General features: G+C 40.8%; 1 protein-coding gene across 1 annotated transcript in view; it reads right to left on the bottom strand.

The window, feature by feature from the left end:
- lmbrd1 (LMBR1 domain containing 1) overlaps positions 1-4,866 on the bottom strand; it is a 43,422-nt gene extending 38,556 nt beyond the window's left edge. The window contains exons 1-2 of the mRNA XM_053480123.1: positions 4,781-4,866; positions 1,770-1,946 (exon numbers count right to left, since the gene is read on the bottom strand). Of these exons, the coding sequence (XP_053336098.1) occupies positions 1,770-1,946; positions 4,781-4,849 (246 nt within the window). The 5' untranslated portion in view covers positions 4,850-4,866. The remainder of the gene's footprint in view (positions 1-1,769; positions 1,947-4,780) is intronic.
- Positions 4,867-22,732: the final 17,866 nt, after the last annotated feature.

The following is a 22,732-nucleotide window of genomic DNA, read 5'->3' as shown; positions in this document are numbered from 1 at the left end:
GCATGAATCGCAAATAACATTAAATAGATAGCTAAGGTGCTATATACAATGTACAATCCACTTGTCCCACACACCATGTAGTGCCCTTAATTAGGGGTTAGGGAGGGATTTGGGATCCAGCCTTGCATTAGAAGATGGCTATCTATGTAGCTTGTCTTACGCTTAAATAAAACACACAGGTAATGCAAAATGACCTAGACGCAATTATTAGGAAGACCAAGAGTTGTTTAAGATGACCTAACATATGTTATACATATAACATAATTATAAGATTACATGATAAGGCCTCCGTGACTGGTTTTAAATGTGGGTTTTTGCCAGGCAGCTGCTCTCTCCTCAGACTCAAACCCATGCTGACGATCACCAGTTGGTGTAATTAACGGGTATTAGAATATTGTGAGGTGGAGTGGTACATATAGTTAAACATTCCAGTGCAGTTACTGTGTATTATCTCCACCCGTAGACCCGCTGGCATCCAGTCAAATTACTCTGACTTAACTAACTGTTCTATACGTTTAAATAATATCTGCCTTTCTTCTTCTATGGAAGCATGCTTCTATAAATCCAGGCTCTGTGGAATGTCTTGGCTATAGTTCATCTGTGAACAGTTTCTCCCATGAGCTGTGGATTCCTAAAGTTCCTTAAATGTTACCCTTAGCCCTTAACTCACCATTTTAACATGACTGTTTTATGTCTGAATTTGTTTATTCTATAAAAGTCACTCTGGCATTATAACTAGGTCAGACACAGGTATGGAATAGTATGCTATAAAATATACAAATACAAACACTGTAAACCCTCACAAGTGGACTTGACTGAAAGTATTTGGGAAACCCTTATTTTCTTTTCTCTAATTCTCTCCCTAATTTAGTCATGTCCAAATCCCATGTGTTAAGGCACTTCCACATCAGCGACAGGGAGCAGCATAACATACTCGGTAGACAGTGCTATCTGAACCCTTCCACTTGTGTGAGCTCACAGAAGCCCACGATGATTGTGTGCCGGTATGATTGATGTGGAAGTTTGAATGTGCCGTCCCTCTCACTGAGAGAACGCGGCTATTCTGACACAGACCACGGAGGACCAACTCCAATAAATGAAGTGTCATCCCAAATCATCAATGACAATGGACACACAATGGACTATAAACAACTTGGATTCTGTGCCTTTCCACTCTTTCTCCAGACTCTTGAATTTAGTTTTTTCAAACCAAAAACAAACTACTTACACGGTGTGTAGTACAAATAGTAATTTACTTCAAAATAAACTATTCTGATATTTTGATGCTGGATTTCTGATATTCGTGAGCTATAATCATCAAAATGAAAATAAAAAAAGCTTGAAATATTTAATTGTACATGTAATAAATCTAGAATATTACTAGATTTCAACTTTTAAATTCATTTATTAAAAAAAACTTTCATCACATTTAAATTTTCGATGCACTAAATAAAAACATTTTAATTGTTTTAAACAATAGAACAGACACTTTATATTATTGTTAAATGTAGCATTTCTAAATGAAAATACTCATCATGGAAAAGCTGGAAAAGCTGCAGGTGTTTTAGTAGCATGTGTCAAAGGGACTTGATTGGCCTGTGGTATTCAAATAGAATTTAAATCAGGAACGTGTCCAATGCAAAAAAAAAAAAGCTGTGAGATTTTAAGCTGGTTCAACAGGTTTAGTAAGCAGAACTGGGTCCACAGTGAACCATTACATTGCACTATTTGGGCTCAAGATAGCACAATTTTTGAAATATTTATCATACCTTGTATGTACCATTCTGATACTTCATGAAGGACACTAGAAAAATATCCACTGGGAGAAGAGCTGAAGTGATAAGTGCGATGGCCAGAGCACATATGGCTGTAATGGTTGAGATGACTTCGCTCTCCTGTCGACTCTGGTAATTTCGAATGTAAAACCAACAGAAGGCCAGGATGACCTAAAAAGTTGAAGATATAATAAATTAACAACACAATGCAGCATATTCCAAAATATGTGAAAAATACATCACTTAATACCTTCTTTACGGTAAGATGAAGGCTCTCCTATTGCTTTTTCATAAAATTCTATGGATTTCAAGTTGTCTGTATAAGTAGCTATAAAAAAACTGCCCTATTGTTAAGCATTAGTAACCTTCAAAAATTAAATGCAGCTGTGGTGGCACATAAGATTTATTTTGCTGGTGCTCTGAAGGTGTTTAGCAAAGGACCTCTTAGGCTTCCCCATTAACTGATGTACTGGTCACTACAAATCAATTACTACTGCAACACCCCAACAAGTACACATGTGCAAACATGCAGTACTTGCACCGTGGGAGAATTTAATTCTCTGGTAAACACAATGGGAAACATTTAGCTTATTGCATATAGGTGCAAAATTCACAAGTCAGCCCATGTAAACACAGCTTCATATAAAAAATTTCACACTTTTCAAACACTTTTTGTGCACATTTCAGATTAAAAAAAATGCGTTCTGGCTAACAGGACATGGAAGTAAGGTCAAATGTTTACAGGAATCGAAATTGCAAATGCATCTGTGCAATTATTAATCCAAAAAAATCTTTTATTACAGGTAATATTCGCATAGTCAGGAATTGATGGAGAATTTGTTAATATTTAAATATTTAAGTAATTTTAATGCCTTTGTTATTGGCAAACATCTTCGCAATTAAGATTAATTGTGACATTATTTGTTTTTAACCTAGTTAAATATGAAAACACAAAAGTCGTATATTTAATACTTTATCGCAGTTTAAATCACAACCACAATGTGTGTCACAGTGATGATTTTTTAATCATCAAATCAAATTGAATTACAGATTCATATACTGTATGCATTCAGTTAAAATTAAAACTGTCTATATAACAGCTGTGTTGATTTGTTATTTGTATAATTTAAACCGTCGTTTAGTCCGAGAGAAGTTTACAGTAATGAGCAATGTAAAACATAATGTCATAAGTTTATTTCCTTGAATAATAATCACAACAGAATATCGACAGCACATTTTCTGTTACTGTCCTGCTAAAAACATGCTTTTTTTTTTAATCAAAACATTTAGTGCACTAAATAAAAAAACAAAAAAAACAGCAGCAGCAGTCGAGACAGGTCACTCAACTATTGTATTAAAAATTCTCTTTTGCCTATTTTAGAAGCCTTAAAGTAAATAAACTGTTAAAAATAAAATGTGAACAATAATAAATAAATAAATAAATAAATAAATAGCACATGTACTTTTGGACACACAACCAACTCCAGTACTTCATCATTACATGCATTAGCTTGATTTGAGAACATTTTTTAACATCATTTTTTCATCATGCAGCTCTATGGAGCATAGCTGTGTGATAGACAGTGTAATGGTCAAGTTGGTCATGCCCCAAGCTAAGGTGTAAAATTGGAAAACCTGCCAAGCCCATGTTGTGCCCAAGTGATATCCTGACACAGTGTTTATCCGTTCAAATGTTATCCTGGGCTTCCAGTACGTCAAAACAACATGTGTCAAAACAAGAGATTTGCATGAACTATTTTTTAAACTAGGTTTACATTTTCCCCCATGTTCAGTAACAATATTGAAAAGCTACCGTTTGTCTAACTTCCAAAAAACAAGCACGTGTAGCTTGGTCTCAAATTTTTAAACACAAGTTCCCTTCAAATAAATATCCCATCTGGAGTAATTATGACTTATTATTTAAAAACCATTATATATTTTCCCTAATCTGGTTCAATAGTAAATATTATAACAATAAAATAATATATTATTACTAAAATATTATTTTTTAAATTATATTAGGCAGCACGGTGGCTTAGTTATTAGCACTGTTGCCTTGTACCCCCAGGGTGTGCATGGAGTTTGCATGTTCTCCCCATGCTTGGTGGGTTTCCTCCAGGCACTCTGGTTTCCTCCCACTGTCTAAAGACATGTAGATTAGGCTAAACGGCGTTCCCAACTTGCCCGTAATGTGCGAACTACCGTGTGAGAGAGAGTGTGTGTGTGTGTGTGTGTGTGTGTGTGTGCCTTGCGATGGCTTGGCACCCGATCCAGGCTGTACACCACCTCATGCCCAAAGTATCCTGGAACAGGCCCCAGTGGTATAAACTGGTATAGATGAGTGAGTGAGAGTATTTTATTAATCAGTAGTTCTAATGGCCTACAGTGAATTCTTGTCAGCTAACACTAACACACTAAGTACACTAACGCTGCTGCCCCAAGAGAATATCAAACCCAAATATCAATTGCAGTGTTTTTAATATTTCTAATGTTGTCATATGTTTTGTTTCAGGCCCAGTGGCAGGAGGATGATGGTGTTTTGTGCGCACGTCCTGGATGTTTTAGTTAGTTAGTTATTTGTCCCAACACAAGGCATTTAGTTGCCAATTTCAACGTAAGTTTAATGTGAAAGTAAAACAAGGAGATAATGAATAAAACGCATTTATTGCGCATAAAGTAACTGTTAAATCTACCAATTACCTCACAATTGAAAAAGTTAGAACATACTGTATACATACGATCTGTATTTATTTTACATACAGCCGCTCGACTAATGCCTGCTTATCGTCCAATTTACTCGCAGTTACAAACGAAACAAACTGAAAATGTGGCCTATTTGTGGCCCAACACAGCAACTCCAGTATGTAAACAAACCAACCAACCAACCAACCTCTGCCTTTATGAGCTTACAATCCTACTGACAGGTGAATCTGGGAAAACAGTATCAACGCATAGCAACAGACTTCATCTAATGTTTAATCCACACACATATATATTTCTCTTACCAATAGTACGACAGTGAACATACACCATCCTAAAACCGATTCGGTTAGCATGCTCGTAGAAACCGCCATGTCGGTTTCACGTCCTGTAACAAACTGCGCGTCCAAGTCACGTGATCTTCTTCTTCAACGTGAAACATCGCACGGGTCCGTTTACCGCCACCAAGTGGTGAGCATGATTCTCTTTCTGGAGAACGTATCAGGCTTTTCTACTTCTTTGTGGATTTTCTTTTGCGGTTGGCAACCAACGAAATGATATTATTACAGTACTCTTCTGAGGTTAAAACAAAAACTCACACACTTTTCGTATTCTCTTAATAGCATTGGTCCCTCTAAAAAAACTGTAACAGATATTGGGAACTCTATGTCCTCACTCTCTAATGTCTCACTCATCATTTACAGCCATGGCCAAAAGTTTTGAGAATGACACAAATATTAATTTTCATATTTTTCTTAGATGTTACTCTGGTATACTAAAGTATAATTTATAAGCGTGAAAGGCTTTTATTGACCATTACATTAAGTTTATGCAAAAAGTTAATATTTGTAGTATTGCCCCTTCTTTTTCTAGACCCCTGCAACTCACCCTGTCATGCTGTCAGTCAACTTCTGGGCCACATCCTGACTGATGGCGGTCCATAATCGAAGTTGAAGTTGGTCAGAATTTGTGGCTTTTTGTTTGTCAACCCACCTCTGGATGATTTACCACAAGTTCTCGATGAGATTAGGATCTGGGGAGTTTTCTGAGCATGGACCCACATGAATGGTCTCAGGATGCTTTACTGTTGGCATGACACAGGACTGATGGTAGCGCTCACCTTCATACATTTTAAGAAGGGCAGCAAAGTAGCCACCTCTCTCCAGGAAAAAATAAGTCCTGCTTGTTTGTGTGGGTGAGGAAGGGAGGGCTAAAAGCAGAGAACTCCCTTTTGCGCTAAGGTGGATAAAATCTCAGTGCACATAGCCTGTAACCCTAACCCTAGTTGTATAAATTTTATTTAGGAAGATATTTTATTTCAAATTATTTCCTATTTCATTTCAAACAAGTAAGTGGAAAATACTAAAAAAGCAGAGCGGAATGACAGAAATATTTACCCTACCTTTTTTACAGACGGAAAACCACCATCCTCGGCACAGTCAACAAGATTCGCCGGGAAATTCCTTAATCTGATGGAAACACAAATCGCAATGAATTCACCACTCTGGTATTTTGCAGGTCTTTTGTGGTTCTATGTTTGTGTTTCAAATTTTTAGAATCAACACCTTCAAGTGTGTCATTGTGTGTAAAAGTGCTATGAAAATAACAATTTATCTTATTTCTTAGGTGTTTTTCAACCACTGCTGCCACGCTGACGGCATATGCGGCCAAACGGAAGAAGACCGTCTATATTCTTAGCAGCATGCACAGCGTGGTTCAGACTGATAATACCACCAAAAGGAAGCCAAACACTGTCACCCTTTACAACACCACAAAGTGTGGCGTGGATGTGATGGATCAGATGGTGCGGGAGTACACTGTCCGCACAGGAACACTGCGCTGGCCAGTTGCCGTGTTCTATAACATGATTGACATGGCAGCAATGAATGCACATGTGCTGTATCAAGTATGCACCGGGACACAAGAAAGACAGGTGGACTTCCTGGTGGAGCTTTCAAGAGAGTTGGCTAACTCTCATATGGCTGGGAAGAAGGCAAGAAAAGAACAGTTGCTTCGGACACAACCCTCCACACCTAGCCCTGGAAAAAGAGCCATGTGTCAGGTCACAAATGCAAGAACAATGATGCCACTGTGCAATGTGTTCACTGCTACAGATACACATGTGGTAAATGCAGACTAGAGATACCATGGCAGTGCCAGGATTGTGAGTGATTTCTAAAATGTACTCACTCACTTTTTATTATTATTTGTAAATATGTGTACAAATGGTTGGTTTGTTTTTTATTTTATTTTGCACTGTTTTTATTAAGAAATCTCAGCAACAAAGGAAAAAAACCCATGTGTGTTGATTTCTCCCTAAGATGGCAAAGTGAAACACAAGTTTCCTTGAAGTGGCTCAGCATGGCCCCACCTTGTTTACATAACAAAAGCATCTGTTCACAGCTGATTAAGGATATTAGCTAAAAGCCTTCCAGCCCATCGGCTGGCTGGCAGGTTTTATAGGTAGAAAAGCCAAATGGCTGCTCTCTGGGACTTCTAGTGTTTTAATGTATTTTATTGCTCTAAACAACAAACTACCCACCATGGCCCTGTAATTTCATCCACTAGCTAACTGATCATTGTATCCTTCTTAATTTGTAAGGCATTTCTCCCATTTCCAAATGTAGTAAGCTACTGGAGTTGTTTTAAATCCACCTGTTCAATTTTAAGCCTAATACTATTCAACCTTTTGATAATTGTAATTGCTGCTGATCCAATAATCATGATCAGTATTGGCTTATGGATGTTATTAGTTCTGTTTAAATAGCCCTTACAGCAAATTGGTCTTGCCTCTATTTACTTCCAACTACAGTAAATGCCTCATTACATTTTCTTTCTGCTGTTCCCTTTCAGGGGTCGCCACAGCGAATCATCTGCCTCCATCTAACCCTATCCTCGATTATTTGGAACACCTGTTCAATTTCTCATTAATGCAATTATCTAATCAACCAATCACATGGCAGTTGCTTCAATGCATTTAGGGGTGTGGTCCTGGTCAAGACAATCTCCTGAACTCTAAACTGAATGTCAGAATAGGAAAGAAAGGTGATTTAAGCAATTTTGAGCGTGGCATGGTTGTTGGTGCCAGACGGGCCGGTCTGAGTACTTCACAATCTGCTCAGTTACTGGGATTTTCACGCACAACCATTTCTAGGGTTTACAGAATGGTGTGAAAATGGAAAAACATCCAGTATGCGGCAGTCCTGTGGGCGAAAATGCCTTGTTGATGCTAGAGGTCAGAGGAGAATGGGCCGACTGATTCAAGCTGATAGAAGAGCAACTTTGACTGAAATAACCACTCGTTACAACCGAGGTATGCAGCAAAGTGAAGCCACAACATGCACAACCTTGAGGCGGATGGGCTACAACAACAGAAGACCCCACCGGGTAGCACTCATCTCCACTACAAATAGGAAAAAGAGGCTACAATTTGCACGAGCTCACCAAAATTGGACAGTTAAAGACTGGAAAAATGTTGCCTGGTCTGATGAGTCTCGATTTCTATTGAGACATTCAAATGGTAGAGTCAGAATTTGGCGTAAACAGAATGAGAACATGGATCCATCATGCCTTGTTACCACTGTGCAGGCTGGTGGTGGTGGTGTAATGGTGTGGGGGATGTTTTCTTGGCACACTTTAGGCCCCTTAGTGCCAATTGGGCATCGTTTAAATGCCACGGGCTACCTGAGCATTGTTTATGACCATGTCCATCCCTTTATGACCACCATGTACACATCCTCTGATGGCTACTTCCAGCAGGAGAATGCTCCATGTCACAAAGCTCGAATCATTTCAAATTGGTTTCTTGAACATGACAATGAGTTCACTGTACTAAAATGGTCCCCACAGACACCAGATCTCAACACAATAGAGCATCTTTGGGATGTGGTGGAACGGGAGCTTCGTGACCGGGATGTGCATTCCACAAATCTCCATTACAGTAACTGCATGATGCTATCCTATCAATATGGGCCAACATTTCTAAAGAATGCTTTCAGCACCTTGTTTAATCAATGCCACGTAGAATTAGAAGGCAGTTCTGAAGGCGAAAGGGGGTCAAACACCGTATTAGTATGGTGTTCCTACTAATCCTTTAGGTGAGTGTATATTCCGTCTTACTGCGGCTAACCTTCATTCCTCTGCTTTCCAGGGCATACCTCCACCTCTAGAAAATTCTCTTCCACCTGTTTCCTGCTCTCGCTACAAAGCACAATGTCATCTGCAAACATCATAGTCCAAGGAGACTCATACCTAACCTCATCTGTCATCCTGCTTATCACTAGAGCAAACAAAATGGGGCTTAGAGCTGATCCTTGATCCAGACCCACTTCCAACTTGAACTCTTCTGTCACACCTACAGCACATCTCACCACTGTCTTACAGCTCGCATACATGTCCTGCACACCACTCTAACATAGTTCTCTACCACTTCAGACTTCCTCATACAATACCACAGCTCCTCTCTCGGCACCCTGTCGTATGCCTTCTCTAAATCTACAAAGACACGATGCAACTCTTTATTACCTTATCTGTATTTCTCCACCAGCATCCTCAAAGCAAATACTGCAAATACTGCATCTGATGTACCCGCAAAGCAAATACTGCATCTGATGTACGCCTCATTATATTTTATATTTTTCTTATATTTGTCCAAATTAAAACCTATATTCATGCAAGTCTTTTATTTTACCATAAGCCCCAAAACTCAGGGTTATCCCATTTTTTTTATTCTTGATTATTCTTGATATTTTCTATGCCACTTATATCCTGTACAGGGCTGTGAGTAACCTGTAGCCTGGGAATTCAGGCACACAGGTACAGGTACACCCTGGATAGGTTGCCAATCCATCACAGGGACACATAGGGCACAGCATTTAATCTGCATGTCTTTGGACAGCGGGATAAAAACAGAGTACCCACAGGAAACCCACCAAACACAGAAAAAAGAACATGCAACACAGACCTGAGGTGGAACTCAAACCCTTGACCCTGGAGGTTGGAGGACCCAGTGCTAACCACTACACCACCATGCCACCTATATGTCAATTATGGTAATAATAATAATAATGTATAATTAATGGGAAGCACCCAATGTGGTTGTGTGTAGAGTCTTGTTTTTTTTCCATCCTTTACCTACTCATCATTTTTTCTATTTACTTACTTCAAAATTTGCTGTTCAGAAGTCAGTAAAAAAATGAAAACAAATTGTGAAAGGCATTAACATTTCTGAACAATCATAACCTTTTGCCTGGTCTTATTTTATTTAATTTTTTTACAGTGAAGAGACAACGAAATGAAAACAGTTGGAAACATATACATTGATGAACACCTTGTATCTTTTATTAGCTTCGCCTCAAATGAAACCTCCCCAAATCTCTTTTTTTCCCCTAGAGCATTTTGTTAGGCACAATTTTTCTGAATTCGGAATTACCAATTCTATGACCTTCTTCTGAAGTCTCCTGATTCTGAACACTTGATTGCTTAATGTATCTCATTATTTACTCAGCGTTCTATGGGTTCATCTGATTATATAAAAACTTTATGGGAAAAGTGTATTACCAGCGTGTTTCCTGATAAGGAATAGGATGAGGGCTTGTGCAGAACTTGCATGCCCAGTCAATGTTTGGCCTCAGCTAAATCAGTAATACACAGTTTGCAATATTCTAAAACTAAAATATACTCTAACATTTTATCCATTTGTGACAAATGTACTCATGCTCATACGTTCTAATTTTGTCTTAAGGTAATTATATATATTAAGGTAAAGATATATTTAACTGGTATTCAAATGTTTATAAAACAGAGATTACTCCTAACTGTAAGATTGCTTTGCTTAGTTACTCTGATGTAACCATTGAATTACCTCACCATATGCAGTTGTCTCTCAGCTTTGGAATGACACTGGCTAAAAGGATACTTTTGGAATGAAAGCCATCACTTTCACCTTCTTTTTAGAGATGGTTGAATGAGATGGTTTCTTCTTTGTATCTCTAAAAAAATCCAGCACATCACTACAAAAATTTGAGACATCTATTTTTGGATTTCCATTTTAGACAGTAATTTGTTCACACCAGCTTTGCTCTTGTTCTGATTATGGAAACATTTTTTTATGTTTTGTAGTAGGTAATAGTTTTATTTTGGTGCATTCCTTGTGGATTTATAATGGTTTTCAGATTGTCTGGCTTCACTCGCTCTTCTGGGCTACTTTCCTCTTCCCTCCTTTCAAGTCCTTGTTATCATTAAGCTACCCCTTATAGACTTAATTATGCTCTCCCTCCCATATCAGACACTGACAATGAGGTAGAGGCTACTGCAGCAGTCCCTACACCAAACCTGTATAAAATCTTTGCACATTCCATAGCATCCACCTCCCAACTTTTTTTCTTTTTTTGTGTAGCGTTTCCATACCAACTCTCCACTGTCCGTTTTGACTCAAGAGATGGAAAAGAAGGGGGGGGGGGGGGGTCACGACAGATAAAAATACTTTATCACTCTGACTGCACTTTTGCAAGTCGCTCTGGATAAAAGTGACTGCCAAATGCCTAAATATAAAATGTAAATGCCAGTGGTGCCATGTGATTAGGCTGTCAGTATAAAAGACAAAGTCAGTGGCCCAGGAACAAAATACAAACAAAAACATTGTATTGGCCCCAAAGTGTGTCAGGCCACTGGGAAAAACATAGGAGGGGACCATATCATTTTTCAAGCAAAAGATACAAAGGCCTTTTTGAGCCTGCCATTGACCCCAACAAAATACTCACATATTCCTCCAGAGTCCAGTCTGTCGAATTTCTCCTGAGGCGCATGACATATGACCGCAATATTCAGCCTTGTTTGACTCATTGATGATTAAAGCCATGTCTTAAGCATCATCAAGAAACAAAAGCTCCTCTCATGGGGCAGGGATGAACAGCAAAAATCTTACTACTTACAACAGCCCTGGGGGGTGAACTCTGTTTTAGCACCCTGACAAAGAACAAGATGCTGGAAATAAGGGGCCATGCCTAACTCCTGAAAAACAACCCAACATCAAAATCCCCAAATACAGCAAACTTTAAAATTAGACCGATCAGACAGGTACTGTTCTTCTGGTAACTAACACAGACTTGTCAATTGGATTGCCAGACAGAGAAGTGTGATTCATCACTCCAGAGAAAATGTCTCCGCTGTTTTAGAGACGTGCTTTACAACACTACATCCAATGCTGTGCATTGCCTTGGTAATGTAAGGCTTAGATGCAGCTGCTCGGCCATGGAAACCCATTCCATGAAGCTCTTTATGCACTGTCCTTGAGCTAACCTCAAGGCCTACATGAAGCTTGAAAGGCTGTAGCTACTGTATTGACTCTGCAGAAAGTTGGTGACCCCTGTGCACTATTCATCTCAGCCTCTGCTGACCCCTCTCTATGATTTTACATGTTTGTTATAACACCACTAACAGTTGACTGTGGAATATTTAGTAACAAGGAAATTTCAAGACTGGACTTATTGCACAGGTGGCATCCTATCATGGTAACATGCTTGCATGTTAGTAATGAGGTCTAACAACGTGATGTCATCTACAAACTTTATGATGTAGTTGAAAGTAAGGGAGGCGCAGCAGTCACGTGTGGTGTTGTTAGTCTTTCAGCCGCTCCCCTCGGGTGGTTGCGACAATGGACAATTCGAAACACACAAAACCTTTGCACGGGTTTTATGCCGGATGCCCTTCCTGATGCAACCCTCCCATTTTATCCCAACTTGGAATCGGCATTGCATTTAGTAACTAAGGTTTGGGAATTGGCTGGGAATTGAATCTCAGGCTTCCGGTTGCATGTATAGTGAATAACTTAAAAGACTTAGTACACATCCCTGGAAGACCCCAGGATTAATACGCTCTGTGGATGTTACATGTTTGTCCATTCTCACACACCGAGAGCAATTTGTTAATTGCTTAATCCAAGCTCTCAAAACTTAGTTTGAAGCTTGTTTGCAAAATGGCGCCAAATGCTGAGCTAAACAAAAAGGAGCCTACTACACTGGACAGTGTTAGTTTTCCACTAACACATAGCACACATAGCATTTTGCAATTAGGCCAATTAAGTACGTAACATTTATTTTACCTGACTAGAGCATCTCGTTCCACATGTTTGCTGTATGTTCTACATGACATCACAAACTGTAAATGGGACTCATTATGGCATGAAGGACAGATGTGTGGAGCACATGACTTATAATTGTCCTGTGGACAGATTCTCCCACCTGAGCGTTGGATCTCTTTAGCTCCTCCAGAGTCACAGAGGCCCTTGGCTGTTTCTTTGATTAATGCTTTTCTTGCCCAGCCTGTCAGTTTAGGTGGACAGTCATGTCTTGGTACAGTAGGTTAACCCCACAGCTGTATTTATACTGAGATGAAATTACACACAGGTGGAGTCTATTATTTGTGGAGTTAATTATGTCACTTCTGAAGGCAGTTGGTTTTACTGGGTTTTAGTTTGGGGTCACAAAGTAAAGGGTGCTGAATACAAATGCATGCCACACTTTTGAGATACAAACCCGATCCCAAAAAAGTTGAGACACTGTACAAACTGTGAATAAAAACACAATACAATGATGGGAAAGTGTCAAATTTCAAGATTTTATTCAGAATACAACACAGGTATCAAATGTTTAAACTGAGAAAATTTATAATTTTAAGCAGAAAATAAGTTGGTTTTAAATTTCATGGCACATCTCAAAAAAGCTGGGACAAGGCCATGTTTACCACTGTGTGGAATCCCCTCTTCTTTTTTTATAATAGTCTGCAAATGTCTGGGGACCGAGGAGACAAGTTGCTCTAGAAATAGGAATGTTGTCCCATTCTTGTCTAATACAGGCTTCTAGTTGTTCAACTGGTTTAGGTCTTCTTTGTTGCATTTTCCTCTTTATGATGCTGCAGCAGGCCATTTCAGTACACGGATCCTTCTCCTATGCAGCCATGATTTTGTAATTGATGCAGTATGTTTTCTGGCATTGTCATGTTGGAAAATGCAAGGTCCTCCCTGAAAGACATGACGTCTGGATGGAAGCATATGTTGTTCTAGAACTTGGATATACCTTTTAGCATTGATGGTGCCTTTCCAGATGTGTATACTGCCCATGCCACACGCACTCTTGCAACCCCATACCATCAGAGATGCATGCTTCTGAACTAAGCGTTGATAACAACTTGGGTTGTGCTTGTCCTTTTTAGTCCGGATGACATGGTGTCCCAGTTTTCCAAAAAGAACTACAAATTTTGATGTCTGACCACAGAACAGTTTTTCACTTTGCCACTGTCTATATTAAATGAGTCTTGGCCCAGAAAAAACGCCTATGCTCCCTGGATCATGTTTAGATATGGCTTTTTTACCTATAGAGTTTTAGCCGGGCCAGGGGTAGCTCAGTGGTTAAGGCATTGGACTACGGTTCGGAAGATCCCAGGTTCAAACAGTTGCCACTGTTGGGCCCTTGAACAAGGCCCTTAACCCTCAACTGCTCAGATGTGTAATGAGATTTTTAAAAAATGTAAGTTGCTCTGGATAAGAACGTCTGCCAAATGCGTAAATGTAGCCGGCTAAAAATATATATTTTGTAATTATACCATGACAAATTATGGAAAAGTTCATATGTATATTAAAGATTTAAATATATGAAGTGAGTATACCCTCACATTTCAGCAACCACTTTATTATATTTTCTCAAGGGACTATAGTAATTAAAATTTGATATACTGTACATTAGAGTAGTCTCTAATGTACTGTATACAGGGTTTTCACTAGATCAAAAAATTATGATCATATAACCCCCAAATATTATGATCCCTGCACTGGCTACATGTTCAGTTTAGAATTAACTACAAAATAGCGTACAAACATGCAAGGCTTTAAATGGTTTAGCTCCCACATACCTAACCAGTCTTCTGATACGCTACAATCCACCATGTTCCCTAAGATCACAAAACTCCAGACTTCTGGTTGTTCCCAGGATTTAAAAATCGACAAAAGGGGTAGGGCATTTTCATATTTAGCTCCAAAGCTTTGGAATAGCCTTCCAGACAGTGTTCGGGGTTCAGACACAGTTTCCCAGTTTAAAAGTAGACGCATCTCTTTAATCTGGCATAATTGAAATTTATCCCATAACCTCATACTCCAGTACATCCAACCTGAATGGCAACTACGCTAATTCTTTCAGACTGTTCTTTATTTTTTCAACCATCCCAAGGCATCTGGAGATTGTGTCAGTAGACAAAGGCCAACCCTGCGAGGATCCTGAGGCATCCAGAGAAGCCCCAGCTGTATTCTGCTTCATGATGATTTGGAGCTACATATGCTGCTCCGGTGCTCCCAGTGATCCAGACCCCATCTGCCCTCTGCACCTGCTGACTCATCCCTGTGCTGAACTGGACTCCATGTTCATTTAAATAATTAAAATGTTAATCCATGTAAAATTTTGCCTTGCTGCAAAACACACATTATGTTATATAATTTCTATTTGTTATTACCCTGAAGGTTTCTTCCTATTGCCATCTCAGGGAGTTTTTCACTCAGGGAGCCCCTGTCGCCGTCACCCTTGGCTTGCTCATAAGGAACAATCTCATTATTATCTAAACACATTTTTCTTACACATACACACTTCCATAAATTTATTTTAAAAAAATTCTTTTCATTTTTGTGAAGCTGCTTCGAGACAATGACCACTGTTAAAAGTGCTATATAAATAAAATCGAATTGAATTGAAAGTAGTCAATGTGCAGCTTGTATGGTAGTACAGATTTTCTGTCCTCTAACAATAACTCAATACATATATAACTGGCAATGAAAATAAGTACACCCTAAGTGAACATGCCAAAACTGTGTCCAGAGTGTCAATATTTTGTGTGAGCACCATTTTTATCTAGCACAGCCTTAATCCTCCTAGGCTTGGAATTCACCAGAGCTGCACTTGTTGTTGTTGGGATCCTGTTTCACTTCTCCAGAAGGATATCATGGAACTACTGGATGTTAAACACATGGTACTTCACTACCTTCCGCTTGAGGATATCCCACAGGTGCTCGATAGGGTTCAGGTCTGTAAACATACAGTTGTGTGAAAAAGCGTTTGCCCGCCCTACTAATTTTGGCCCACTCATCTTTGCAAAATTGTTGTAATTTAGCCACATTGAACGATTTTCGAGCACGAACCATATCAGCATCTTCAAGTTCAAGTTCAAGTTCAAGTAGGCTTTATTGTCACTTCAACCATATACAGTTAGTACACAGTGAAACGAAACAACGTTCCTCCAGGACCAAGGTGCTACATGCAACATAAACTTACAACATAAATTAACAGAGAAGCTAAACTAGCTAACTAAGAGGCCTAGTTAGCTGGCTAGCAGAGACAAGACAAATAGTCCTAACATAAATTACAACATAAATTAACAAAAACTAACTAACTAAGGAAGACTATCTACAGGTTTTACAGACAACATATAGTGCACGTGCAAATGTGCAAACGAGCAACAACCAATTGACAGTGCGACAACAACGACATAACAGAACATAAAATATGGTGTTGAGGTAGTAAAACATAGCAGCAAGAATTGAGATTTGTGCAAAAAAGTAATGAATATTGTGCAGAAGAGATAAACAGTGAGGCATTTACAGATGTGTGTACGATAGTTTGTGTGGGTCAGTGTGTCTGCGCTTGTGTTGATTAGTCAGTCTAGTCTCAATGTTTTGATGTATTGATGTAGTTAAGTTAAGCTGAGTGATAATGTTTGTGTATGTGTGTGTGTGTGTGTGTGTTTATCAGTTCAGTCCCTTTTTGTTGAGGAGACGGATGGCTTGTGGAAAAAAGCTGTTGCACAGTCTGGATGTGTGTGCCCGAATGCTTCGGTACCTTTTTCCAGATGGCAGGAGTGTGAAGTGTGTGTGAGAGGGGTGTGTCCGATCAGCCACAATGCTGTTGGCTTTGCGGATGCAGCGTGTGGTGTAGATGTCTTCAATGGAGGGAAGAGAGACCCCAATGATCTTTTCCGCTGTCCTTACTATCCGCTGTAGGGTTTTGCGGTCCGATATGGCACAATTCCCAAACCAGACAGTGATGCAGCCGCTCAGGATGCTCTCGATAGTCCCTCTATAGAAGGTGATCAGGATCGGTGGTGGAAGCTGGGCCTTTCTCAGTCTTCTCAGAAAGAAGAGACGCTGTTGGGCTTTCTTGTGTAGGGAGCTGGTGTTGAGGGACCAGTTGAGGTCCTTCTCCAGGTCGACACCCAGGAATTTGGTGTTTTCGACAATCTCCACAGAGGAGCCGTTGATGCTCAACGGAGAATGGTCGCCTCGTGTCCTCCTGAAGTCAACAACCATCTCTTTTGTCTTGTCAACATTCAGAGACAGGTTGTTGTTGTTGCACCAGTCCGTTAGCCTCTGCACTTCCTCTCTGTACGCTGACTCATCGTTCTTGCTAATGAGACCCACCACAGTCGTGTCATCAGCGAACTTAATGATGTGATTTGAACTGTGTGTTGCTACACAGTCGTGAGTCAGCAGTGTGAACAGCAGGGGACTGAGCACACAGCCTTGTGGGGCCCCAGTGCTCAGTGTGGTGGTGCTGGAGGTGCAGTTCCTGATCCGTACTGACTGAGGCCTTCCGGTCAGAAAGTCTAGGATCCAGTTGCAGAGGGAGGTGTTCAGGCCCAACAGGCTCAGCTTCTCGATCAGTTGTTGGGGGATGATAGTGTTGAATGATGAGCTGAAGTCTATGTAGAGCATTCGAACGTATGAGTCCTTCTTGTCCAAGTGTGTGAGGGCAAGATGGAGTGTAGTGGAGATGGCATCGTCCGTTAAGCGGTTAGGACGATACGCAAATTGCAGTGGGTCCAGTAAAGGGGGCAGCAGGGTCTTGAGGTGTCACATGACGAGCCGCTCGAAGCACTTCATGATGGTGGGTGTAAGTGCGACGGGACGGTAGTCATTGAGACAGGACACAGTAGACTTCTTGGGCACGGGGACGATGGTGGTGGCTTTGAAGCATGTGGGAACGACGGCGCTGCTCAGAGAGATGTTGAAGATGTCGGTGAGAACATCTGCCATCTGTTCAGCACATTCTCTGAGCACTCTGCCTGGGATGTTGTCTGATCCAGCAGCTTTACGTGGGTTGACTCTGCGTAGAGTTTTCCTCACCTCAGCTGTAGTGAGACACAGCACCTGGTCGTCGGAGGAGGGGTGGTCTTCCTCGCCGCCACGTCGTTCTGCCTGTCGAACCGAGCGTAGAAGTTGTTCAGCCCATCTGGGAGGGAGCCGTCACCGTCACAGGCAGGTGATGTCGTCCTGTAGTGAGTGATGGCTTGTAAGCCCTGCCACATGCGCCGTGTGTCGCCGCTGTCCCTGAAGTGATTGTGGATTCTCTGGGCCTGTGCGCGCTTTGCCTCTCTGATGGCCCGAGATAGTTTGGCCCTTGCTGTTCTGAGGGCCACCTTGTCTCCCGCTCTGAAGGCGCAGTCTCGGGTCCTCAGAAGTGCACGCACCTCCGCAGTAATCCACGGTTTCTGATTGGGTCGTGAGATGATGCTCTTGGAGACGGTGACGTCATCGGTGCACTTGTTGATGTAGCTGGTCACTGATGACGTGTACTCCTCCAAGTCAGTGAAGTCGCCGTAAGTAGCAGCCTCCCTAAACATGTTCCAGTCAGTGCTCTCGAAACAGTCCTGAAGAGCAGAGATGGCTCCTGCTGGCCAGGTTTTCACCTGCTTCAGAACCGGTTTTAAACGCCTGACGAGTGGTCTGTATGCTGGAATTAGCATAACAGAGATGTGGTCTGAGTAGCCGAGGTGGGGGCGGGGCTCTGCCCAATATGCGCCGGGGATGTTTGTGTAAACAAGATCCAGCGTGTTTTCCCCTCTCGTTGCAAAGTCCACATACTGATGGAATCTAGGAAGCACTGACTTTAGATTTGCATGGTTGAAATCTCCAGCAACAATAAACAGTCCATCCGGGTGTGTATTTTGCAGTTCACTGATCTTTGTATACAGTTCCCATAGCGCTTCCTTAGCATTAGCGCTAGGTGGAATGTACACTCCGATAATGAAAACAGTGGTGAATTCCCGTGGTAAATAAAAAGGTCTGCATCTAACAGTCACAAACTCCACTAGCGATGAGCAATAACTAGAAACTAGCACAGAGTTCTTGCACCATTTCGTGTTGATGTAAACACACAAGCCGCCACCGCGAGTCTTACCGCACAGAGCTGCATTTCTGTCGGCGCGAAACGAGGCTAGCCCGTCTAGCTGAATAGCGGCGTCCGGTACTCTGTCGCTGAGCCATGTCTCCGTGAAAACAAAGACACAGCAGTCTCTAACCTTACGCTGTGTAGCCTGCTGAAGTCGGATGTAGTCCAGTTTATTGTCCAGGGAGCAGACGTTGGATAGGATGATGGACGGGAGAGCCGGCCGGCTAGGGTTTGTTTTTAGCCTAGCACAGACTCCCGCCCGCTTGCCGCGCTTCCGCTTCCTCGCGCACCGCTTCCGATGACCCTTCCTCCGGCCGCCGGCATCAGGCAACGCCGAGGCTTTGAGGCCTGGTTCGCGCAGCAAGCCGAGGTCGCGTAGCTTTTCCCGCAGCTCATCGTGGATGTCGTTACCCGGCTTTTTTAGGAACAAAAGTGTCTGGCTGTTGTATGTACGGACACCAGTCGCGACGGTATCCATACACGGAGTAAAATAAACGCGTTACACACAAAACGTAAACAGCGTAGCACCATTTTGGCTCCGGAGCGGCCGCAGCGTGCTACTGCCGCGCCGCCATCTTGGATCGCCATCTTAACTAGATTCAGGTCAAGACTTTGACTAGGCCACTCCAAAGTCTTCATTTTATGTTTTTTCAGCCATTTAGAAGTGGACTTGCTGGTGTGCTTGAGCTTACAAAGAGATGGGCAGATGGGCAGATGTTCTCCTTCAGGATATTTTGGTACACAGCAGAATTCATGGTTCCATTTACCATAGCAAGTCTTCCAGGTACTAAAGTAGCAAAACAGCCCCAGACCATCACACTATCACCACCATATTTTACTGTTGGTATGATGTTCTATTTCTGAAACTTTTACGCCACACATAATGGGACACACACCTTTTAAAAAGTTTAACTTTTGTCTTGTCAGTCCACAGAATATTTTTCAAAAAGACTTGGGGATCATCATGATGTTAAACTGAGATGAGTGTTTATGTTCTTTTTGCTCAGCAGTGGTTTTCGTAAAGTAAGTTATACAAGCTGCACACTGACTACTCTAAAATATATTTAAGTTTCATTTTTATAGTATTATCCTTTGAGAAGATATACCAAAGCGTTTGCTGAAATTACCCTACTTAGGAACGAGGTCAGTTCCAGGAGCTCATTTATAAGTTGGAATTATTCTGAAGTCCGACAAAGTGAGTTTTTTATGCCCTTGACATAAATACAAAATGTAAAGCATACCAATCCACTTGGTTAAATCTGTCCTCTTTCCCCACACACATCATCATATGGCACCATAACCAAGCCTAAGGAAACGAATCTCACACACTAAGACATCACACAGTGTTGTCTCTGCACCATTAAATCTTGAGGGGAATCACGGACACCATTTTGTCTCAGAGCGAATTTCTGAATGGAAACTCATGGAACACATTTTCTTCTCCAACCCAAAAATATTTGTATAAAAATTACTAATACTAAATATAACATACAAATAAAACACATTAACCCACACTTTATCTTTGAAAAGAATCGGAATGTATGTGAGTGAGACAAAGAGAAAATGAGAGAAGAGGAGGGTTATTGTGAAGGACAAATTTCACACACACACACACGTACATACACAGATGTTGACTTAACATATGAGGCACATGCAGTGAGATGAGCATGAAAGATGATTACACACAATCCACAAGATTACACGCAGCATGAGCGTTGTTCATCAAGTTAAATTTATTTTAAAAAATGCTCGTTTTGCAAAACACACAAACTAAATTACTTGCAATCCAAGGTTTTACTGGTATGTGAAATGTAACAGTATTGTCCTTGCACTTTTGTGAGGTGAATCCCATACACCAGTCTGTCAAATGTTTTTTTACTGTGTTGGACTATGAACTCCGATAATTTTCCAAAATTTAATTATTCACTATCAGGTCAGCTATTTTCTATCATCGTACAACACTTCCCACGAAGCACACAAACACACACAATTTATAACATTTTCGGAACAATTTCAGAGCAATTCAAAGCACATGCTCCACAAAATACGCTATATATTACAAAAGATACAGAATATTAGCATAATGTCTTTTAAGGTAGCCTACAGCATTGAAAAGTCCCAACATAGCTCTGGACCTAAATGCCATTTCATATAACCTTAACTTTCAATAATGACCCCTCACACTGCAATAAAACACTGCTTAGTTTTTAATAATTTTGCACAGACATTATGTGACATCATGCGAAACTATCAAATATATCCAGTGTTATGTTAGCTAGCAACACAACAAAGCAATATTAACAAACATAAGCGTTATACTATCCTATTTAATTACATACATAATATTGAACTGGTATTGGTGCAAGTTCAGCACCAAGGCCAGCTCTGCAGTGCATGCTAAATAGGCAAGGTGGCAAAACTCACCACAGCTGGCAACAGATTTTCTCTCATTCTCTGGTTGTCATTACTTGACTATAAAAGGACACCTACGTCCAGGCATTAGTGTGTCCTGTACATAAAGATAACACTGTATGTATAATTTTTTTACCTTAATGCTATGTATAAAAAAAACTATTTAATTTAGTGTGATGAATTAACAAAATCGATGAACTGCTACAGAAAAAACAAACTTTTATTTCTCCATGCAACAAAAACATTTTGAAAATATAAAAAAAAATTAAATACCTAATCTCTTTTTGAGTCCTCCTCGTATTGATGAAATAAAAAGCTTACTTTAAGTTAAAAAAACGTAAATTATCCACCTGCAGCAAACTAAAATACTAAAACGCGTTTACTGGAGCGTGCAGTCAGCGGTCAACCCGAAAAAAAAACAAGGGGATCAAAAAGCTCAATAAATCATGTGCCAGCAGGTGTCGCACATCGGCAGTTGTGACACATGTTTAGAGAGACAATAAATTAAACACATTTTATTTTAATGTTACAAGATCACCATAATCATAATCATAATTTACATTTTAAAAAATAAACAAAAATAAAATTAATTTTAATTAAATTCTTATTGTTTATTTTTCAATGCCACAAGGAGCTGCAGCAGCGGGTTGCCAATCCCTGATTTAGGTGCACAACATGGAAAAAATTATCTATGAACAGAATAGGCAAATACCTGTCATGCTTCTGGTACAAAGGGGTGGGACACAAACACAGGTGCAATAACCAAGAGTATTTTTTATTAATCCTCTACCAGAAACAAAAAGTCTTTTAAACAAAACTCAGAACGTCTTTGTCCTCCTTGGAAACAAGGATGTGGGTTTTCAACCCGTGACTTCACTGTCACAGGTGTTACAGTAACACGTAACTGGCCGAGACCCAGCTCCATTCCTCCGGGCCGTACCCCTCCCATTCTACCAGATATTGAAGGGAACCTGCTCTTCTCCGTTGACTCTGAACGCGGGGGCGTCCTCTATTTCCACGGCCACAGGAAGTGGAGGTTCCGCTGTTCCTTCAACTAATGGGCCCCGGACCACCGGCCTGAGAATTGAAACATGAAACACAGGGTTAATGCAAAGGTGCGTAGGCAGTTTCAGTTTATATGACACTTGATTTATTTGCGCCAATATCGGAAATGGACCGATGTAACGGGGCGAGAGTTTTTTACATGGAAGGTTCGCCTACCTGGAGCGGGTGACTTTCCCCTCGTTGTCTATCGGCATATTCTTTGAATCGTCACACTGCTTGGGAGATCTTGTGCATTCTCCCATACTTTCTCCGCTTTTTTAAACCACTGATCCACCACGGGTACTTCGGTGAGAGTGGCATCCCAAGGACATAGCGGGGGCCCTAGCACACACTAAAACGGTGTTAGGCTGGTAGCGGAGTGGCATAGCGAGTTTTGTGCATATTCCACCCAGATTAAGCAGTCTGCCCATTCGTGCTGTCAACTGCTACAGTATGCTCTAAGATATCTCCCTAGTTCTTGGACAATCCGATCTGCCTGACCATTCGACTCGGGGTGATAGCTCGACGTTAGGCTAACTGTGGTCCCCAATTTCTGAGTGTGAATGATTATTTAGCTCTTATCAGCCAGTGTCGCCA

The sequence above is a fragment of the Clarias gariepinus genome, chromosome 20, assembly GCF_024256425.1.
Source record: "Clarias gariepinus isolate MV-2021 ecotype Netherlands chromosome 20, CGAR_prim_01v2, whole genome shotgun sequence".
In the NCBI taxonomy this organism is placed as follows: Eukaryota; Metazoa; Chordata; class Actinopteri; order Siluriformes; family Clariidae; genus Clarias; species Clarias gariepinus.
This window is presented reverse-complemented; position numbering and strand designations above follow the sequence as displayed.